We start from the raw sequence: 23,004 nt of genomic DNA on the forward strand, positions 1-23,004 counted from the left end.
CACCAAGGTCCCCACTCTCACTGTAAATTTCTTCCCCACATTCCAGACTCTTCGAAGGACACAGGGGATTGCCATGGGAAAAAAGGCTGAGATTTCCCCTTATGTAAGCAATCTGCATGAATACAGAACTGGGTGTCTCCCAACAGTTGCAAAATGCTATCATTTTTAGACGTATATTAGCAAAGGTTTGCTTTATTATTCTAGTTTGAAGGCAGATGGCTTATTATGGAAACTGCTGGCAATGATATTGAAAAATGGTTGGTGACTATGTACTTCAGAATTTTATTACTTAACTATCTGAGCCACTTTAATTACATTTATAATAGAAACACCTTCTCTTTCTGATTGAAGAAACTAGCTGTATATCTTTCTTTATTACTTTCTCTTTATTTTTTTCTTTTGCATACATGAATGCCATTCCTTTGGAATGAAGCCACCTTTTCTTGAAGAGGAGTAATTTGGAGCATGTGCACATGCAGAACTTTAAAAAACTGGTTAGTCCCCAAAGGTGCTTGTTCTTCAGATTACTCCAGGTAAGATTTTCACTAGCTTCAAGACAGTTAGAGAGTGTTCAGCTGTGAATCACTGGAGCCCCAAAGGTCTAAGTCAAGGAACTAGCAAGTTTCCTTCTTTCCTTAAGTATTAAATATTTTGGCTGCACAACCTAGAGTTACAAATCTGTAACTGATCTGTGTTCATGATCTGTAAATAGTACACCCTTGCTATCCACAGGAAATCCATTCCAGATCCCTCCAGATAGTAAAAAATGCAGGACCTTAAATCCTGTTCTTCTCAATGGGTGCATGCCCATTCAAAAGGCAGGGGCTTGCAGTCCATGGAAGATCAAACTGTGGATGGCAAGCCCACACTTGGCATGGGTGCATTGTATTCACAATCATGGCAACAGCATAGGGAATATGTAGGGAACATTAGAGTCCCTGAATCCTGCCTCACTGGAAAGCAATCATTAAGAGTGACAGAGATCTGTTCTCCTGTTGATCAGGTTGCAGCAGACAGATGTTTCCACCACCTCCTGCAAGTGATTTCTGGTGGATGAAGGAATTGTGACAGAGATCTTCCTTCTGATTGTTATAGTGGAGATGACTGATGGGAATGGGTGGAAAGATCAGTCTGCTTTATTCTGGCTGAGAGAACAGATAACCATCACTAGCTGTGACTTCAGTCCAGTAAGGCAAGACTGCAGGGATTTGGGCCAGGAAGTGATCTAGAATCTTAGCAAGACATACTTTAGTCAGTGGATTTTGTGGTCCTGATCACAGAATAAACTATTTGGGAAAATTCAGATAACGCTATGTTTAGAATCTAATTAAGGGAGCAAAGGGGAAAAACATAGGCGGGTTACAGACTGCCGAAAAGCGGCGGCATGCACCTGCCCCTTTCCCAGCTGGATTGGGGCCTCAGTGGCCAGAGCGGCAGCCACTGAGGCCCCAATTCGCCGCTTTCCAGGCTGCAGGGAAGCGGCAAAAGGCCCCTTCCCCGCAGCCTGGAAAGGGATGTCCTTGGGGCTTCAAGCCCCAAGGACACCCTGCGGCGGCGGGGAGGAGGCTTTCTCCCCTGCGTTGCTGGGTGCAGCCGTCTGAAGGCTGCGCCCAGTGATGCAAACGGCAAAAGGAGCTCCGTTTCGGAGCTCCTTTTGCGGGCGGGGAGGGGGTGCACTATGCACCTTGGCGTGGCGTGACGACATCACGTCCGCGCCGCCCTGTATAGAGGCAGCGCAGTCATGAAGTCGTAATGGCGGCGGCCATGTGGAAAGGCTGCTGCTATTTTGTGCATCCTCTGCTCGTGCTAGGGTTGGGGGCGTCCGGAAAGGATGCCCCTTTCTAACTCTAGCACGCGCGGAGCGCACACTTTTAGGCCCGTTTGTAACGGGCCATAGAATCCAAACATAGCATGAAAATCTATCAAAGATGTTAGTACTGTATTTCTACCTTTTCTCACATACTAGCAGTGTATTTTCTCTTACTTGCCATAAAAAACCAGTAGGTGCTACTAACGGTAAGATTTATACAATAGAGTACATACCTAATATCCCGTCATTCTGAATGAGGGAGTCATTTTTTTCATTTCTGCTTATTTTAAATACCAGTTTGCAAACATTAAGTAAATTCTTCCCACTCACTTTTAGCTGCAAAGAAGATGGCAAAAAAGGATAAAGTATTGTCAATGTAATCAGCTAGATTGTATCCTACAACTGTTTTTATAACAGCCTACAGAGTTTTTATATGTGCAGTTCTATAATAAAGCTTTTTATGCACAGTTCATAGTTTCTAGTAGTTTCTGGTAACCCATAGAGTGACTCAGAAAGCAGAACATCTACCACACACGGTCACTTTTAATTGTAAACTAATGGAATTTATTGGATCTCCAGATAACAAGAGAAAGTTTCTGTCCTTATCCATCTGTCTAGTCTGACAACATTCCTGTATACTGGAACAGGTATAAGAGTTCAGACAACTGTTGAACACCACTGGATGGGAATCCCTTGGGCAGTGCTGAATAACTGAAGCTCTCTTGAAGAATACAGACCTAACTCTGGAATTCTTATTTCGTATACTTAATATTTGTTGATACTAACCAGCTTCTCATCTAATCCATACATGCCCATCAAAGGGACACTCCAATAGGTAAAGAGAGAGCGTCCCAGGCAATCCTTGATGACCATATATCAGGTGCAAGATTGTTAGAGGTAAGAAAAATGAACAAAAGCACAGAAGGAGATTGCCCAAGGGGATTTTGTATCTTAAATATGATTCTGGTTTAATGTTGGTTTACTAACCAGCACAGTCCAATCATAGTGTACGTTAGTGACTTGATGTTAAACTGGAGTTCTCATTTTTGAAAGCAAGAAGAAACTCAGCTTTAAAGAAACCAGGATGAACAACAGAACAGAATGGGAGGAGGCGTGCGAGAGAGCCAGTGCAGTTGATGCTTGTTCATGGCTCTCTGACATCATTGCTTACAAAATTCTGTGCATCTGAATTTCTCAGCAGAAGTTATACTAATACCCTTCTTCCCCTTCACACACACAGTGGTCACGACTGAGAGGAGATGAAAAGCACACATGGAATTCTGAACAAAAATTCACTCCGGCATTTAAGCACAACCTTAATTCTTCCACAGAAAACCATAGGACTAATGAAATCAGAACAGCCTGTATCTTTCAGAATTCTAACACATGCAGTTTTAATTTTTTAAAAAAATATTGTCTTTCATGGGCAATTTGTGCTAAGAGCACAGCAATTCTTAAAGAAATATCATATTTATATTTGTGTGCTCCAGTCACACAGATGTACTTCAACTTTTCTATGCTGAAGAAAATAATTTGACACCTTTTACAAAACATTTAAAGAAAAAACAAGATGATCCCAGAATAACAACCAACAAGTCTATTGCTGAGTATTCATTATAATCATATTTTTTATAAATTATATTTGGCATGACAACTAACATATACAGATGTCTTTCATCTGTGACTTCTGTACTGAATAAAAACTATCATACTAAAACTGATATAAAAATGCCCCAGATTACACTGTGGAAGTATCAATCAAGACCTTCACTTGAACCAAAGATCCATGTGAGAACCAGGAGAATAAAAGAATAAGATTATAAGAGGAAGAGACAAGGGAAACAAGAACATCTTTTTTGCTGGGCTTGGTGAGAAACAGATTTTTCAAAAATTAATGTTGCTGCATTTTTCTCTTCTCAAACTCAAAGCAGGGATGAGGGAGGATGGAGCAGGAGTACAATAATGAATAAAAATTTTCAGCTTTATCTAAATTAAACTTTTTGCCCAGGTACTTAACTTAAATTTAAACGGCAATTTAACATAAGCTTATTTAATTCTCCCACATACCCACAAAAATGCAACTGAATTACATTTTAAGTATATTAAAAATTAACTAACTACACTAATCCTTTTCAACTAATTTCCCTATTTTTGGGCAACTTGATTTCAAAATGGATAATGTCTCAATGTCCTGTATCTAATACCTCTGAACTCCATTTAAGCCAATTTTTAAAATAAAATTAATTGAACCACCTATTGAGCCTCTGGTAAATATTCTGTTAAACTAAGGTTTTTCTTATTTCAGTGCTGTTCACAGTGTATGTTAATGCTTCAAAACTGTTGGATTGTCTTCCCTGTGTCCCTTTTTAATTTAGAAATTTCTTCTAGGATTTTTTTGTGGATTACATTTTAATCAATGAATTAACAGCAGCATTGTATATCATTTCTTAATGATAGAAGACATTTAATTTCCTAGTTAGCTAACTGCAAACTACTTATACACACACTGGATCTGTGTTTCAGATCTGATATAAAACTATTTTAATTCAGTACTTTTCAATTGCCAATTTGGCTTTACCATGTGTAGTTCCTGTTTTTGAAAAGTATCAATATGTGTGCATGGGTGGGGAATTAATAATAATTCTTAATTTCTAATTATTATATTGAGTTCTGTTTTTTTTAATCTTTGATACATCTTTTTAATTTGGAGATATATTTGATGAAGTGTTCACACAAAAGCCAAAGAGAACCCAGCATACTTTCCCATGAGGATTTCAACTGCTAATCTGTGAATGAGTATTTGCAACATAATGGTAAAACACAAATGTCAAACACAGGAGTCTTCCTGATAGGTCAAACAAAAGGAATGTCAAGAAGCAAACTTAAATGACATAAATTGGCACAGATCACCAGTCTGGATGAGCCAGCCCTCAAGCCCACCATTCACACACCCAAGGTTTTTTTTAATCAGTACTGTTGCACCAGCCACTTCTTTCATTGGGAATTTTCCACCCCCGAGTTATAAATTGTGCAAAATGAGACTCTGCCTTGAATCCAGAGCCAAACCATTTTCTTGGAGGAGCCTATCAGTGATAATCAAGCAGTAGTTCTTAGAAATAATTAAGAGCAATAAATACATTGGAAGAGTCTACTAAATGTTTCTTCTGAATGAAGAGTTTTTACAGCTTCACACATGTACTTAAATATAAGATAAACAATCTCATCACAAATTATACAAACAAGGACTGCAAGCATAATAATGTTAAAAACATTATTAGTACTGGATATCTATGGCAGCGATATTCCAAAGGAAAGTTTGGAGATTAATTCTGGCTACCAAATTAATCAACGTTAAATGTAAGAAAAGTACAAAAGAGTCTTTCATGGCTTAAACTACTGTATACACATTATTCTACAATGATCCAACACATAAGCCTTGAAAACATGCCTTTTAATCTAGGAAGTATGCGAATAATTATAATAACAACTAATTATTTTATTTTTATTTAGGTTTATTTTGTTATTTATCTCTTTGGTGTACTGCCAGCTGTTCAGGAACAAGTAGGAATATATTGTTATTTTTGACATTGGCTGGTTTTATGGCATATTTTAGGTACACTTACATAAAAGGAAGTAGTATTGGATCAGGTTTCCTTTCAAGAAATTGTGTTTAGGTCTGGGTGAGCAGACTTGAGAAGGAGGAAAACTCTTGTAATATCAGTTATAATACTTATTATATTTTGTAATATCAGTTACTCATTCTGCAAATAATTATGATTACACAAATTATTCAGACTGATTAAAGAGTTCATCTTCTTCCCAATTTTATTTTGGAAATCCACAGTCTGTTTATCCCAGAATATTTTGTGTCAGCTCCCAGTATGATCAGAGACTCAGGTTTTATTCCTGTTCTTTCCAATTTTATACTGGGTTAAAATAAACTGTTTTCCACAAGTATAAAACTGGAAAGAACAGGAACAAAATCTGGGACTTTTCAATCAGTCTGGATGCACCCTTTGTTTAACTTACATCTAGAATAATTTTTGCAAGTTTCAGGCTGAGGGAATCTGAAGCGATGTCAACTAATTTGTATAAAGTCTTCAGACACAAACTTCGCCTTTTAAATCGCTTGCCAAGCATATTTCCTTCTTCCAAGACTTGATAGAGAATAGTACAAGCATGGCAAAGATTTTCTACATTGTCCTCTATTTGATGCAGAAAAGAAGAAAGCAAAAATAATTATCAATTTGTAATAAGCTTCCAACCCTTCCACCTAAGACGCAATAGAAATTAAATGAACAAAATATTCTAAGAGAGATATTGCACAACACTCAGGATCAAGCACAATTAAATTCAACATTACAGCACCAAACTAGCTCCATACATACTGTTACTATTCATGACTTCTTATCTGAAACTTTTAAATATTACTTCAAATATCTCCCACAAATACCAAGGAAATTTTGGTTATACCTTAAAGCCAATGGTGGGACTATTTTATTATTTGCTTCCTCTAGTTACTATATGTACAGCTAATGGAAAATTATAATTGAAAATAATGAAATACAGGAAATAAGTATTAAAAATCTATTTTGTTAAAACCAAAAAATGTTTGAGAGGGGGGAAAATATTATGTACCAGTCTCTAACTCATGTAAAATTGGTAAAACTTTCATATTCCAGTAGTTTTCTTCCTCTTCTGTCTCATCTGCATCCACATTATTTTCTAAAATGAGTAAACATATTGTTAGAGTACAACATATTAAAATTCATCTTCAAATCCCTGCAAAACAAGTGTACAGTAGAACGAGTTTTAAAAGTATTACCACTTTATTATTCTGCAACTTTATCACAGCTAAAAATAATAAAATAAAGCAATGTACCAAAAGGTTAAAAGTTCATGATTCAATAGTAGGAATGCATCTTCAACTATCTCAACAGTAAAACAAACACAAGTAACTTAATCAAGACAGACTACCAAGTTTGACATCTTTTTCATCCCAGTGGCTTACTGATCATATTCATAGCTTTTGTACTGACTATAAATACAGGAAATGTATAACATATTAATATTCTTGCCCACAAAAAATATATTTCTGAATCAGGTACTGAAAACACAAACTATTGAGTGCATAGGGTTATGAATAAGGGATAATAGTTTTTGGACTGGGACTATAGATGCACTCTAATGCAGATAATTGGAGCTTTCTGTTCTGAAATAATCAAATTTACTCCTCTCTATTCACCTTCCTCTAAAGCAAAAATACACCGAAGAGCCATTAAGAACTGCGTCCATTAAGAGATGGGAAAACCACATTTTAAACAGCAATGCGATCATAGCCTAATAAAATGTATTTATAGGGGAAAGTGTTTACTGCTAATCTCTGAAAGCAGAGATTATTCTGGGGAACAACAGTGCAAGGCTGCCAACACACCCATGCCCTGCCTGTAGAGTTCCCTTTGGCATCTGGCTGGCAATGGTCTAATCCACTAGGGTTCTGTGTCTTACAATGTTAATAACTTTACATTCTTAGAAATGCAGAAAAAGACTGAGGTTTTTAGCATATTTAAATTGCTTGACTGCCTAACTAACAAGAAATGGCTAAATGACTGTTCAGTGGTGCTCAACCAATACTACACGCCAGTTCTCACATAACACAATGTTGCACTATCTGCGTGAGTTTCCATGATCCTGAGTGAAGCTGGCAAAAGGAATAAGCCATAATTCAACCGTAATTCAATAAGTCTGCCATGGTTGCCTTAGTTGATGATCTCCGCCTGGGCATCGACAGGGGAAGTGTGACCTTGTTGGTGTTCTTGGACATCTCAGCGGCTTTTAATACCATTGACCACGGTATCCTTCTGGAACGCCTGAGGGAGTTGGGCATCGGGGGCACTGTGCTCCAGTGGTTTCGATCCTACCTCTTGGGCAGATTCCAGATGGTGCAGTTGGGGGACATTTGCTCCTCCAAGAAGGAACTGAAATCTGGTGTCCCTCAGGGAGCTATTTTGTTCCCCACTTTGTTTAACATTTACATGAAACCGCTGGGAGAGATCATCCGGAGACATGGGGCGTGGTGTTATCAATACGCCGATGACACCCAAATATGCTTCTCTGTGTCTCCGACTGATGCAGTGACTAAGGATGGCATCTCTCCTCTGAATGCCTGTTTGGAGTCGGTAATGGGCTGGATGATGGAAAACAAACTCAGTCTGAATCCAGAGAAAACGGAAGTACTTGTGATAGGTTCCCCAGGCCCAGGGAAGGAAATTTTTCCACCTGTCCTGGACGGGGTAACACCGAAGGAAGAAGTTCGCAGTTTAGGAGTACAGTCCGTCCTCGCCTTACGCGGAGGGATCCGTTCCGGATCCCTCCGCGTAAGGTGAATTCCACCTATGCTCGAGCCCCATTGGAAACAATGGGGCTCATGCGTGGTGGCGCAGTGGCGCAGGCGCGCGTGGGGCGCAACGGGGGAGCGCCCCCATTCAATTGAATGGGATGAGCCGCCCCTTCTGCCCCGCGCGCACCCCGCGGCTTGAGCGCGTATGCTCAAGGCCGCGTATGGAGCGCCTGCGTATGGCGCGGGCGCCCTGTACTTCTGGATTCGTCCCTGCAGTTGACATCTCAAGTAGATGCGACGGCCAGAAGTGCTTGCTATCAACTTCGGTTGATACGCCAACTGCGACCCTACCTGGGCCGAAGGGACCTTGAAACAGTGGTACATGCTCTGGTAACCTCTCGTCTAGATTTCTGTAATGCGCTCTACATGGGGCTACCCTTGTATCAAGTCCAGAAGCTTCAGTTAGTACAAAATATGGCAGCCAGATTGGTCACTGGTGCATCTGGTGCATCTAGGTTTGACCATATAACACCTGTCTTGAGAGATCTTCATTGGCTTCCTATTCGCTTCTGAGCACAATACAAGGTGTTGGTTATCGCCTATAAAGCCCTACATGGCTTGGGCCCGAGTTACTTGAGGAACCGCATCTCCCCGTATGATCCACCCTGCACTCTCAGAACATCTGGTAAGAACTTATTGGAAACACCATCTTCCAAATATGTTTCCTCATTCCAAAAGGCCTTTACTATAATGGCCCCGTGGATCTGGAATAGCCTACCTGAGGAGCTCCATCTCATGACCCCCTTGGAAACATTTAAAAAGAGACTTAAAACGGTACTCTTTTGTCAAGCTTTCCCTCCCGAAGAATGAAGACCAATATCCTTGCTGACAACGATATTCTGCCTTGCCCCTGGATGCTGGAAGGTTGATGGATTTTTGTACTGTTGTATTGATGAGTGTTGATGTAATATTTTTTATGTTTTTATAAGAGTGTTATATGCATTGATTTTAACAGTCTGTAATCCCGCTTCGATCCACTGGGAGAGGCGGGGAAACACAAATAAATTTTATTATTATTATTATTCAGTTTAAGTTTTCCCAAAACTTGGTTTATTTTTAAGTACAAACTAACTATCATAATGCCAAATACACTCTTTGTAATTGTTAAATAAGCCAACTGTAAAACATTGATTATGAATCATACCTGTTCACAGAGAATCACACACACAATGCTAAAGTCTGCTTCTGAATTAATTGCAAACTAAGGAGTTTGTTGCATTAAAGAAAAAATGACTTATCCCTTCTGTTTTACAGTTACTTATGGGATGCAGCCGGGAATTACAGCACGGAAAATGCCGCCAATGCAACCGCTGGACTGCATTCTGCTTAAATACTGGCCCCCAGCTGCACTCAACTAGCCAATTTGCAAAGTCAGGAGCTTCCCATTTTTGAAAAGCAGAAGGCTAAGAGCAGCTGGGATTTAGGCGGGATGCAGTCGGGTGGCGGCATTTTCCATGCAATAATTCCTGACTGCATTCCCATAAGCAAATGTAAAACAGAAGGGGTAGGTCACTTTTTTAATGCAATAAACTCCTAAGACTATATGATGTACCTGATTTATTTGAAGATTTGGCCCCTTCTGTGTTGTCTGAACTTGATAATGGACTTTCCTGACTGTTAATTGGATTGCTACAAAAGAAAACAAAAAGATTAAAGGAAAAGATTAGCACATGGAAAACTGAAGAGAAAAAAATGAACATACTAACAATCACACCTTCCATGCAAACAACTGGGAAGGCTTTTCAGAAAGAGGAAAACACACTCTAGAACTGACAGGACCTTGCCAAGCCAGTCCTATACACATGTGCTGTAACCTCAGATGCCAAGACCTTCCCAAAAGCCAAACTCAGACTTATACTCTAACTTCAGGACAGTTTTGGAGGTGAAGTGTTACCATATATTTTAATTATTTATGAGAATTTGTATCAGAGTGAGCAAAGTGGGGTCTGCAGGCCACATAAACCCCTCCAGGGCAGTTTTTCTGGGCCCAGGAAGGTGTCTTATTTTTTTGTAAATGCTTTCTAGGGTGTATGGGGAAATGTTCTCCATGTTTTTGTCCCCCCGCCCCAAGGCCATTTTAGGTTCAGGAGAATCCTTTTTGAAAAAAGAAAAAAGAAAAAAAGAAGAGGTGACCAGAAAATGACTTCAGCTCATTTCCTGTTTTGTTTTGTTTTGTTTGTTTTTTAAGGCTTTCCCTGAGCCAAAAACGGCTCAGGGGTCTGGAAACATGATGAAAATGATCCTCTCCTTAGAGGGCATCTGGGGCAAAAAACAAAACAAAACCCAAAAAAATATTTGAAGAGGGTGGCCCTCCAAGTTCTACTGCGGGTTAATGCAGACCTCTGTCCTCCCACAGTTGCCCACCCCTGATTTTTACTTTATACTTCAATCAACTTCTTAAGGCATCATACAAAATTTGTAATAGATTACAGAGTAAGACCAATGGTGGGTAGCATGTGACAGCCTTTGTGGCTGAAGAGCAGGGTATAAATACTCTAAATACAGTAAATAAATAAATAAATAAATAAAATGCTGTTCAGCTGCAATGCTCATCAGCCCTAGTCAGGATAAACAAGTGAAGAATGAGAGTTGCAGTCCAAAAACTGAGAGGGCTACAAGTTGTTCACTCCTGCAACAGTGCAAATAAACTTCTTCCAATTAGGCTAAGACTGAATTTGGTTTGATGAAACAAGGACATCTAGGTTATCAGTACCCAAAAAGTCTTTTTCACAGAGTCTACTAAGTACCAATACTATGGCCCCATATAGACAGGCCAAAATAAAGCTGCTTCGGGTCACATTGGAGGTATGCTGTTTAAATGATGCATGTGTCTTAAGATCCGAAAGCCATGCCAAAGCTACACTCCAGTCCTAAGGACTGGAGTGTGGCTCTGGTGCAGCTTTCGGACTCTTAGGATGCATGTATCATTTAAATAGCATACTTCCATTGTGACCCCGAAGCACCTTTATTTTGGCCTGTTTGTATGGGGCCAAAGAGATTGGAAATGTCCTAACCACCTGTTCCTTTTCAGTCTAAATAATTTCTACATAATCACTCTGTGTAATCTGATAGGTTGACAAAAAACAGGAGTCCATTTCTTCTCTAACAGTCTCAGCTAAAGAAAGGATTTCAAAAATTTATATACATTCACTGATCCATTCTGGAAACCAAAAGACTATGCTACAAATGTACAAACATAAGGTGCAATAAATAAACAAATAAATGCTATCTGAGGAATAGCTAACAAGGCTAATACGATTTTAGGCTGCATCAATAGAGAAGTAATAGTGCCACTCTATTGTGGCCCCACCTGGAATACTGTGTCCAGTTCTGGGCACCACAATTTAAAAAGGCTGTTGAGAAACTGGAACATGCCCAAAGGAGGATGACTAAAATGGTGAAGGGTCTGAAAACCATGCCCTATGAGGAACGACTTAGGGAGCTGGGAATGTTTAGCCTGGAGAAGAGAAGGTTAAGAGGTGATATGATAGCCCTGTTTAAATACTTGTCATATTGAGGAGAGAGCTAGCTTGTTTTTTGCTGCTCCAGAGACTAGGACCCAGAACAATGGATGAAAGTTCCAGGAAAAGTGGTTCCACCTCAACATTAGGAGGAAATTCCTGACAGTAAGGGCTGTTCGACAGTGGAACAAACTCCTTCGGAGTGTAGTGGAATCTCCTTCCTTAGAGGACTTTAAACAGAGGCTGGATGGCCATCTGTTGGGGATGCTTTGATTTAGATTTCCTGCATGGCAGGGGGTTGGACTGGATGGCCCTTGCAGTCTCTTCCAACTCTATGATTCTATGACTCTATGAGATATTGGAAAATTTACTTTTACAATTATATTACAGGTACTTAGAATCCCTAAACTACTCTGGTGAGTATCTATGCTAGCTGGAGGGGGGGGGGAGGATTGTGAGAATTATGGTCCAAAAACATTTTTTTCAAACTCTGCTGAAGGCTAAAATAAAGTCCCATCTGTCATGCCTACATTTCAACTACTTAGGCACAGCAGGTGAAATCAAGACAGAAGCAGACTCTTTTCCTTCTTCCTAGACCTTGTCACCATCTTTATCTCACTGGTCTATAAGTGGGTCATAAATAAAATTGTTATATCTTTAATATGTAATATTAAATGTAATAATCATGTCTCTTCAACATGTTAGATGTAAAGTTAAACATAACTTTAAACAATATTTGTACATCTAAACATGCTGCAGTAAACCTGTACACCACATGAGGCCACTATTATTGAACATAAATTACAGAGGACCTTCTGTTTTGAATGAGAAGACCAACACGCTATACTGGAAGACACAACTGCCAGGAGACAATGTATCCAATCTAGGTATTGAATTTTATATTGTATAAATGCCACTTTCTTTAAGCTACTTTATTATATTACTGATAATAATAAAAATACGTTAACATTTGGTTTTTAAAAGAATATGTTTTATTCCATTAATATAATTTTGTTAAAATAATCAAGAAAAATGTTTCTTGCAATAAAGTGTTTGCTTAGAAATTATCATGTTATGTCTGAAGCCTTTTCCAGTGTGCCAAGCAGTCATTTGTGAAACCTGCAATGAACTTCCAGTTCTACTTCTCAAGCCTAAGCCATATATTTCCACAGAAAATATATCCATCCATTTATGGAGCTGCCACACCCACAGACGTTTGTGGGATACAGGTAGTTTATCTCAATGTTAATTAAATCTTCTTGGATTTCCAAAGTCTCCATTTAAATTATTCAGGAACAATTTACATTTACTTAAAGGTAAAGGTAGTCCCTTGACATGAATGTCTAGTAGTAACTGACTGTAGGGAGCGGTGCTCATCTCCATTTCTAAGTTGAAGATCCAGCGTTGTCCGAGGACTATTCTGGTGATCATGGAGCCAGCATGACTGCACCGAATGCTGTTATTTTCCCACTGAGAAGTGGTACCTATCTATCTACTTGCATTTGCATGTTTTCAAACTGCTAAGTTGGCAGAAGCTGGGACTAGTGACTGGAGCTCACCCCTTCATGCAGCACTTGGGCCTCAAACTGCCCACCTTCTGATCTTCCAATCATCAGAACTGACATCTTAACCACTAAGCCACCGCATCCCCTGAGATTTACTTAGAGGAGCAAATTTTTGAAATAGGGCAACATTTAAAGCCTAAAGCAGTCTTTATGGTTACACCTTTAACCATACTGTATTCCAAGAAATCAGGGAAAAGAACTAAAATGGAAAAATTCAAATTATGACAAGATACTAGAAGCATGTCATTTTTCAAACCTCTGTAAACTTTAAGCATGCACTTAAATAATTTTAAAATCAGTGATGTTAAATACACTGGCTACTTGTGAGTGTAAAGGTAGGGTTTATAAATTATTAACCCACATGTATAACATTTTGTCCTTCTCAGATTTTTCTTCACTACCATAATTTGTGAGTATCAAACCACATTTAATAACCACAATGAAGCTAAAATAGAAGAGTCTGACTCAAAAATGAAGGGCATTTAATTATCTAGTATTACTAAATGATACCAACAAGTAAAGATAAAAAAAGTGCTGGTAGAGGTAAATCCGTTTGGGTGAAGATAAATTAATTTAAGGACAGAAATAATTCTGAAGAGTTGCTACAAGAGAGAGAGAGACAAAAGTTTGTAACAACTACAGAACCATCACACTAATTCCCCATGCAAGCAAAGTCATGCTTAAAATTCTGCAGCAAAGACTCCTATAATATATGGACCATGGAATTGCTGAGGTGCACACTGGTTTCAGGAAAGGAATAGGCACTAAGGATCACACTGCAAATTAACTTTGGATAATGGAGCACATCAGGGAGTTCAACAAGAAAATCTGAATGTGCTTTATTGACTACAGCAAAGCCTTTGGCAGCATAGATCATTAAAAGATATGCCTTAAAGGAATGGGAGTGTCACAACATCTCATTGTCCTGATGTGTAACCTGCACTCGGGACAAAGGCTGCCCTCAAAACAGAATTCAGAGAAACAGAATGGTTCCCAATCGGCAAAGAGGTCAGGCAAGGCTGCCTTCTATAATCTGATCTATTCAACCTGTCTGCAGAAAACATCGTATACAAAAGAGGCTTAGACTCAAGAGGCAAGAGGAGTGAAGATAGGAAGAAGGAAGATCAACAGCCTAAGATATGCAGACAACACAATACTACTAGCAGAAACAAAGACCTGGAGCAATTACGAAGGCCAAGGAGGAAAGTCCCAAGGTCAGATTAATGCTGAACATTAAAAAACAAAAATAATAACTGCAGAAGATATACAAGAATTTAGCCTAGACAATGAGAAAATTGGAATAGTCAAGGAGTTCCCATACCTTTGTTCAAATAATGATCAAAACAGAGACTGCAGTGAGGAAATCAGAAGACTGGGATTAGGAAGGGCAGCTATGAAAGAACTGGACAAGATCATAAAGTGTAAAGACATAACTCTTAACATTAAAGTGAAGATAATCTAAGCTACTGTATTCTCCACCACCATGTACAGATGTGAGATTTGGACAATGAAAAAAGCAAAGAAAGAAAATAAACATACTTGAGATGTGGTGCTGAAGAAGAGTACTAAGGATACCGTAGACGGTCAAGAAGACAAACACATGGGTTCTAAAACAGATCAAGTTAAAACTCTCTTTGGAAATCAAGGTGACTAGATTGAGGCTGTCATACTTTGGCCACATCATGAGGAAAAATGAATCATTTGACAAGACAATGATGCTAGGAAAGGTGGAAGGCAGTAAAGTGAGAGGAAGACCACATGCCAGATGGTTAAAACTTGGTCAAGGAAGACATAGGCCTGGGCTTGCAGGACCTGAGCAGAGGCTGAATACAGGGGGACTTGGAAATGTCTCATTCACAGGGTCACTAAGGACTGAAGTCAACTCGAAGGCAGTTAACAAGAACAAAAGCTACAAATTAAGTATTTGAGCATACTTGCTAATCATTCTCATTTATTCTCATCAATTATGAAGAACACTAGATGCCCAAACCCTTGGAAAGCAGCATTCATTTGGGTACAAAAAACTAATTTCAATTATTAAAAATGTGGAGGAAAAAAGTTCTTTTGCCATGCAAAAATAAGCAGAACAAAGCAAATTTAGGAATTATATGTGTGCATCTATACAATGTGGGACTTGATCATTGTTTTAAATCTACAAGCTGCAGGTAGTAAAATCATTGAATTATTTTGGATGCATTCTGCCATGGAAGTCTACATGATCAACATAGATCACAGATCATAGAATCATAGATGTACAACTGTATTATGTTTTACATTATCTCCTACATCATTTTCTACAATATGTGTGTTACAAAAATAACACAGTTGACTTAAACATTGACTAATGTTAAAATGTCCAAGAATTATAAGGCTAGATGAAATACTGACCTTTGATTGCTGAATTGAGAAGAAGGTGATATCTTACTGTGATGCTCTTTATAAGTTAGTGGAGCACATTTATCCTTAAAATTCATCTGGACAGTCAGTTTTTCTGGAAAATTTGCATTACTGCTTTTTGAAATATCACTCATGGCAGCTTGTTCTTCAAAATTTTGTCTCTTGCCTATAGGATCAAGAGTTAAAATATTCTTACAACATAAACATAAAAGAGGAGTTTAAAATAGCAGAGAGAGATGCTTCTGAAGTATTATTCTTAACAGTATAATAATTGCCCATGCTACTTGGTATTATTTTAAAAAGAGAAACCTGAATAAAAAGAACTGATGCAGGCAGTCTTCTTGGCATCAAAGATTTTTAAGGAAACTTTTTTTAAAAAATGTCCTTATTCCTAAGGGCTGTGACCTTACAGAAAACATTGCTGCCTAAACTAAGTACAAGAATGTTTCATAACTTGTTGCACTGATAAAGGGTCCAGGATATATCCTACATGTAGAAGAAAAAGAAAAGAAAAAGAAACAGTACAGAAAAAGAGCTCAATCAGAAATTACTTACATTATTTTTAAAAACACATCACCATTAATAATTTCTCTAAAGCAGCCTCTGAAATCCTCTTCTCAGAGACGTTTGTGCTAGCCAGGGAAAGGAGTCTTTGTTCATCTCATTGTGAAATCATCCCTTCTGCAGGCTCTACCTTCTCAGACAGGATCTCTTTATCTATCTCCATTTTTGTACTGTCACTAGGTGTAATTTCCATCTGTATATATACTAAACAATGGAATTGCTACCAGAGTTTGCAAAGTTATGTTTGAAAATTAATTTGATATGTTAAATGTTAGAAAATGGGAAGTTATTTACCACCAAAACTAATCAATGAATTGGCTAATCATTAATTATCTATGTTAACTGGTAATGAATTCATTACTGCAAAAGCTAATTTCCAAACCCAGTCATGGAATTTATAGAATAGCAAGGATGCTTTTACTTTTGACACTCTAGGGGCACATTTGATCACTGGCACCTTCAGACATGTACTTTTGGTCATTTTAAAGTTGCCCTCCCTAATAAAGATGAATCATAGCAGCCTCGCAACTTGCTCTATTCCTCCTTCCTTAATAAGAAGTGTTATCTGCAAAGTCAGTTAGAACATGTCCTCATTTAACTCAAAAGTTGATTTTTTTTTTTAAAGAAAGGCACAGGGAGGGATGGGGTGAGCTATATATTTTTTGGCTCCAAGTTTCAGCACTACCAAACTTCTCAGTGTATGTGATCCATTGCAAAAAATGTTGTGTGAAAAGTAGAAGAGGGAAGAGGTGAGGGGGGAAAAGTCAAGAGAGAAGATAAAGCCAAGAGGGACTGGTGAGTTGGAGTTATTACTTTCAAGCTAAAAGATTCATTTATTAATTCCATGCTCTCACCGTGTCTACTCAGAAGTAGAAGTAGTGAAAACTTTTAATTATTTAAGTGCCCAGCGATGAATAAGGAAACACTGAAGAACTACAAAGGGATTCAATGGCATCCAGTGCACATTGTTTTAAGCTACCTATCTACTATTAGTCTAAAATAATAGACTAACTTCTGTTAAACATTCCATTAAATTCAATCACCTCTCACCTAGTGATGAGACTTTAAAAAGTGATGTTAGAATGTAGTATACATTAATTGCAATGGCTTAGATCTTGAGTTTGCTGCCATTGGCAGGAACATCCCCTGAGTGTGAAACACTCCCAATAGCTGAGGTGGAGAGCCAAATTTCACTGATTCTCTCCCTTTTCTACAGTCCACTGTACTCTTCTAAAATCTGATTTGGAGTATTGGGGACCCTCTGGAATCTGCCTATGTATAATCATGGGTAAGCCAACATAAGGACAGGTTGCCTACCTGTAACTGTAGTTCTTTGAGTAGTCATCTGTTAATTCACACAAATTGGTTATTCTGCACCTGTGCAGAAAGCTTTGGAAACTTGTGGAATCGCTAGGGGAAACATTTTGGCGGTAGCCCCACCCATCCATATATATATCCCTACCATTCCTGCTCTTTTCTTCAATTCCAAAGTACACCGTGTAGCAGAATGTGAAGAAGCATAAGTGGGACATGACCAATAAGGGAGGATGGACGAGTTTGTGTGAATTCACAGATGACCACTCGAAGAACTACAGTTACAGATGGGCAACCTGTCCTTCTTCATGGTCTCTGTGAATGCACACAAATGGGTTAGGCTGGAAAGCTTTGAAGAATGGAGGAGGGAGACCATGACAGCAAGCATATGGTAATACATAACTTTATTAACTAACAATAAAAGTTGGAAATACATACTAAATCTGAGTATGTCTTGTACTGAGTATGCCGCGCACACACCCCATTATTCCTTATGGGATGCGCCGCCCCTTCTCCCAGCGCGGCTTTCAGCATATGCTGAAAGGAGTGTAAGGTGCACCCACATAGGACGCAGGCGCACTGTATCATTAGGAATTCAAGGACATGGGTTACATGGACCCGGGATGGAAATAGTCCCTTCTCAGTCTGAAAGATTAGGAACTTATGCCATTTGAGGTTATAAGACTTCTGGGTTGAAGAATTGTGGGCCACAAGGGTAACAGTGTGGATGGATTCTCAAAGAGGAGTCAGGGACGGATTCTCCAAGCTACGAGGTGAAGAGTGTCACTATCTGGATGTTGAACCTGGTCATCATGGATAGTGAGAAGGTCGGGGCAGGGTGGCAGACAGAGGTATTCTGTCCTGGAGAGCTGAAGAAGTGGAGTGATGAGGATGGTGTCGGAGTGATCCATCGTTCTGGCAACGACTCTGGTGATCAATGGAAATTGAGAGAAAGTGTATAGCATCTTCCCATTCCAATCGAATAGGAAGGCATCCCTTTGGAGCCCTTAGCCTAAGTCCTGGAGCAGAAATGTGGGCACTGATGGTTGGCATTTGTTGTGAAGAGGTCGACTTGAGGCAGTCCCCATCGACTGAACAGAGTCAGTGCCATGTGGGAAGGGAGTGTCCATGCATGGCAGGAGCCGGAAGATCTGCCGAGTTGATCTGCCAGGTTGTTCTCTTCACTAGGCAGATGGAGAACTGGGATGATAACGTGTCTCTATGCACCAGTCCCAGATGTGAAGAGTAAGGTTGAGTAGGGTCTGGGATCTTGCTCTCCCTTGCTTGTTGATGTAATACATGACAGTGGTGTTGTCTGTCAGTAGCACGATTGTCTGGTTCCGAAGGAAAGTTTTGAAGGACTTCATGTCTTCTTGATGGCCAGCATCTCAAGTGCTTTGATGTGGTATAGCTTCTCCCGGGCAGACCACATCCCTTTGACTGTGAGGCCGTCTGCCTGGGCTCCCCATCCTTGGAGGGAGGCATCCATACTGAGAAATAGTTGTGATTGGGAAGGCAGAAAGGGCATTCCCACACAGAGTTCAGCCACCACAATAACATCCTGGCGACCAGTCAGTGAGCCACTTGAAAGGATGATCCATCAAGGGGTCAAAGACAGAGAGGCACCAAGATTGGAAGGGTCAGAATTGAAGCATTGATCAAGGGGTAACATATGTGGTTGAGGCCATATATCTGAGAGCCATCTGAGCGGTGTGAGTGGTGATCCTCCTGTGTGATTGTAGCTCTATAAACGCTGAATTTGTTCTGGGGTAGGAAAGCTATAGCTCTCTTGGAGTCAAGCAAAGCCCCAATGAATTGGTCCTTTTGAGATGGAACGAGGCTGGATTTGTCCTCATTGACTAGCAGGCCAAGAGAGTCCAAGAGCGCCAAGGCAAAGTGGACGTTTTGATGCAGAACATGCTTTGAGGAAGCGACAAAGAGCCAATCGTCTAAACAGGGAAAGACGGATATGCCATGCTGATGTAGTTAGGCAGCAACGACAGCCATGCACTTTGTAAAGACTCTTGGAGTCATAAAAGGGCTGAAGGGTAGGGTCCAAAATTGAAAGTAGTCAGTCCCAAAAGAGAAAGTGAGGAATCTACAATAGTCCTGACGGATTCCAATGTGAAAATAGGCATCCTTGAGGTCGAGGGTGGCGAACCCATCCCCTTCCTGTGGTAAGGGAAGAATCGAAGAAAGGGTTACCATGCGAAAATGTTTGTAAAAGATGAAAGAGTTTAACAAACACAAGACCAAAATGGGCCAGAGACTACTGTCTTTTTTGGGAACTACTTTTTTGGAGTGCCATGGCAAGCTGTTACTTTTCATCAGGGAGGTCATCAAAAAGTGGTAGAACTCTCTCCCACAGATGTTGCTAGTAGGACCCCATAAAGGTGGAATAGTTCAACTTTAAGGTCTAGGGCCGCTGTCACATGACATTTTCTGTCCATGGCGTCAATCTTTCTACCTTCCTTGTCTGTAAGGGTCATTGAAGTCTTCAGGGTATAATGGAGCTGCGAGGCCTCAACAATGGCACAGTTAGGCCGTGGTTGCTCTAACAACCAGGAAGCATCAAATTTAGTGATGCAATGGAAGTTTTCTATCTTCCTAGACTTCTGAGGAACTGTAGCCAGAGCATTTGATGAAAGTTATGCTATTTAAACCATGGAGGGTAGGAAGGCAATGGACATGGCAGTGGGAACTTTGTCATGCACCCTCTCATCAATAGGACCCAGGGCATGATCGAAGGAACGGTGGTATATAAATAAAGACTCATTCATTCATTCATTCATTCATATGAAGGACATCGATGTTGAGGGCACTGCCCATTTCAATGACCTATTCGGCAAATGAGGAGACATCATCCATTGGGGAGGCTGCATTGTGGACAACCAAAACCTGACATGGGCAGTGAGCTCTGATTTTATCCAGAGAGGTAGGGTAACTAGAGAGCATTGAGATGGAGACCATGAACGAGGTCAAGCAGGTAATGGCTCACGATGGGTCGGTGTCCAGGGGCGGTGTTCGGACTGATGCCTGTGAGAAAGATTGGAAACTTGAGGAGAGCAAGCGATCTGAAATGCCAAAGCGGAGAAGGGAATCACCAACCTGGCTCAAGAAGAGAAAGACTGCCAATGAAGCTCTCAGATGAGAAAATCATCAATGACATCCTGAGGGTTGAGGAGCACATAGTATAGGTTAGCCTCTTCTTCATAAATGAGGTTGGAAGGGTGCTTAATAAGAGTGTAGTCATGGTACCGATGGTCAGTGTGAGCCTCCTCACCATGCTCCTCTTGGTACTGTTGGTCAGCACTGACATCCTCAGGATGGCAGCGGGGTTTGAGAGAAGCAGATAGTCGATCCCTACCCCGAAGCGTAGAGGTGGTCACCATCAGTGGCAAGCGGTGAGTTAAATGGAGAGGAGGTTTCGGCGAGGGGAGTATCTCACCCTTAGATGCCAAACCTTTATCCATCCTATGTGTAGCAATGGCATCGGGGACATCCATTGGCACCTGTCTCAGAATGGGTGGTCTCTTTGTGCTTTTTGTGATATTTATGAGAACAGTTTGGGTCAGAATGTTTGCGCTTTGAAGGTCTTCCTTGGGCTCACAGTCCTTCTCCTTAGAGCAGTGCTTCTCAATTATTTTCTGTCATGCCCCCTCCCTAGGAAGAAGAAAACATTTCGCGCCCACCGCGCAACTGTAAATAGTATCATTTGTCTATAAAATTGTTATAAGTACACCTCTGCATAACACTGTATCCTAAGCCTTGCGGCCCCCTTTATGGAGCCTCGCGCCCCCCCTGGGGGGCCCACCCCACTATTTGAGAAGTACTGCCTTAGAGGAATCTCTTAGGGATGATTCACAGTCCTTATCCTTAATAGAATCTTTTTTGGAAGATTAAGCACATTCTGATTGAGATTGAAGGGTCTTCATCGATGGAGAAGACTTGGAGGATGTGAAGCTGAAGGATCAGGATCTGGCGGTACAGAGCCACCCAGACACAATTCCCGATTTTTCCAAGCCTGTGGGGTGAAGGCTCTGCAATGGGAGCAGGTGGACACATTATGCCCCTTTCCTAGGCACAGGAGACAGCTGGAATGAATGTCCTGGTTAGGGATTTTTGCCCTACATTGGATACATTTCTTAAAGGATGTGGGGCAGGAAGCCATGACTAGGCTGGGAAGAAGAGACTGGAGGTGGGGGGACACTGCCACCACAAATTCAACCTGAGTAAGTGCATTAAGAAGGGGCACTCCGTAAACAGGTCAAACGATTAGTAACCAAACCAAACCGTTAAGAAGAAGAAAAGTTGTTAAAACAGTCAGAGGTCAGAGAAAAAAGGCCGTAATTCTAACAACAAAGTTCCTTGAGGTAGCTAGTGTGGCGGACAAAAGGAACTGGAGAAAAGAACAGGAACACTAGGGATATATATATATATATATATATATATATAGGTGGGAGCAGCTGCCAACAAAAAGTTTTCTCTGGTGATTCCAGAAGTTTCCAAAGCTTTCTGCACAAGTGCAGAATAACCCATTTGTGGGCATTCACAGAGACCATATTTGGTATGACTTCCAAATAATTTCAACATTAAGTGTAAACTGAAAGGAATTTTAATTCTTCAACCAGGTCAACTGGGCTGATCTAAATTTTTAAAAGGATTTATTTTTAAAATATGTTGGTAAAATAGTATGGAAAGAGTCTTACTCTCAACGGGAAGAAACACTTTATCAGGGAGAAGATTTCCACAAGCTGCAGTTTTAAACAAAAGTGCACGAGCATTGCTGACTTTTCTAACCTCTTCTGAATCCACTGGTAGCTTTGCAGGGAAAACAGAATGCTCTTCTTCACTTGTGGCTGATGGTAGCAGTTTTGGCTTCTGTTACAAGACAAGATCTAACTTAAAATACAGCTAGTGCATACATTCTACGATGTTTTTAAATTAAATAGACATGTAAGCCAATATTCAATCATGAAAGTCTTATCCAGCAACTTTGACTTTTGAAATTTCTGCAAGCATTTCTCTTATAAAAGGATATTGGCAGTAATAAAAATTAAAATCCTGTTCTGTTACAGCAAAAAGGCTGAAATTGTCAGTAATCTGAATTCTGTGGCTCCTAATACATTTTATGATTTTAAAAAAACTTTGGGGAACTGAATTAAGGGGTAATCACCATACTGCCTATTGGAATGCATGTTATCTGTTTTTCTGTTCAGTACAGAGACACATTATAACACTTGCTAACTCTCCAGCCTCATGGAGGCTTTCTTGGCCATTACATCACATCTTCTTTTTGGCTCCCACATTACATCACAATATTTATTCATATGGTTATCTTTTAATCTTGGCTTTAGGCAATATCCTTGTCTTGTCTCCCAATGACTAGACCATTGTTAAAACTGAACTTGTCACCTCATCTCTGCACCTACAAAGGTTTGCATTTCTGAGTACATTCTCATACAAAGACTGCTATACACCATATATACTTAT

The 23,004-nt window shown here is 40.0% G+C and overlaps 1 protein-coding gene across 5 annotated transcripts in view; it reads right to left on the bottom strand.

Annotated features, from left to right (window-relative positions):
• Positions 1-23,004, bottom strand: part of ARMC2 (armadillo repeat containing 2) — a 63,514-nt gene that overhangs the window by 24,101 nt on the left and 16,409 nt on the right. For 4 of the 5 annotated variants that reach the window (XM_042478885.1, XM_042478893.1, XM_042478878.1 and 1 more), the window contains exons 5-10: positions 22,221-22,392; positions 15,625-15,799; positions 9,763-9,839; positions 6,449-6,535; positions 5,840-6,015; positions 2,044-2,146 (exon numbers count right to left, since the gene is read on the bottom strand). In XM_042478885.1, the coding sequence (XP_042334819.1) occupies positions 2,044-2,146; positions 5,840-6,015; positions 6,449-6,535; positions 9,763-9,839; positions 15,625-15,799; positions 22,221-22,392 (790 nt within the window). The remainder of the gene's footprint in view (positions 1-2,043; positions 2,147-5,839; positions 6,016-6,448; positions 6,536-9,762; positions 9,840-15,624; positions 15,800-22,220; positions 22,393-23,004) is intronic. The other variant, XM_042478905.1, reaches the window with a different exon arrangement.

This window comes from Sceloporus undulatus, chromosome 1 (genome assembly GCF_019175285.1).
Source record: "Sceloporus undulatus isolate JIND9_A2432 ecotype Alabama chromosome 1, SceUnd_v1.1, whole genome shotgun sequence".
In the NCBI taxonomy this organism is placed as follows: domain Eukaryota; kingdom Metazoa; phylum Chordata; class Lepidosauria; order Squamata; family Phrynosomatidae; genus Sceloporus; species Sceloporus undulatus.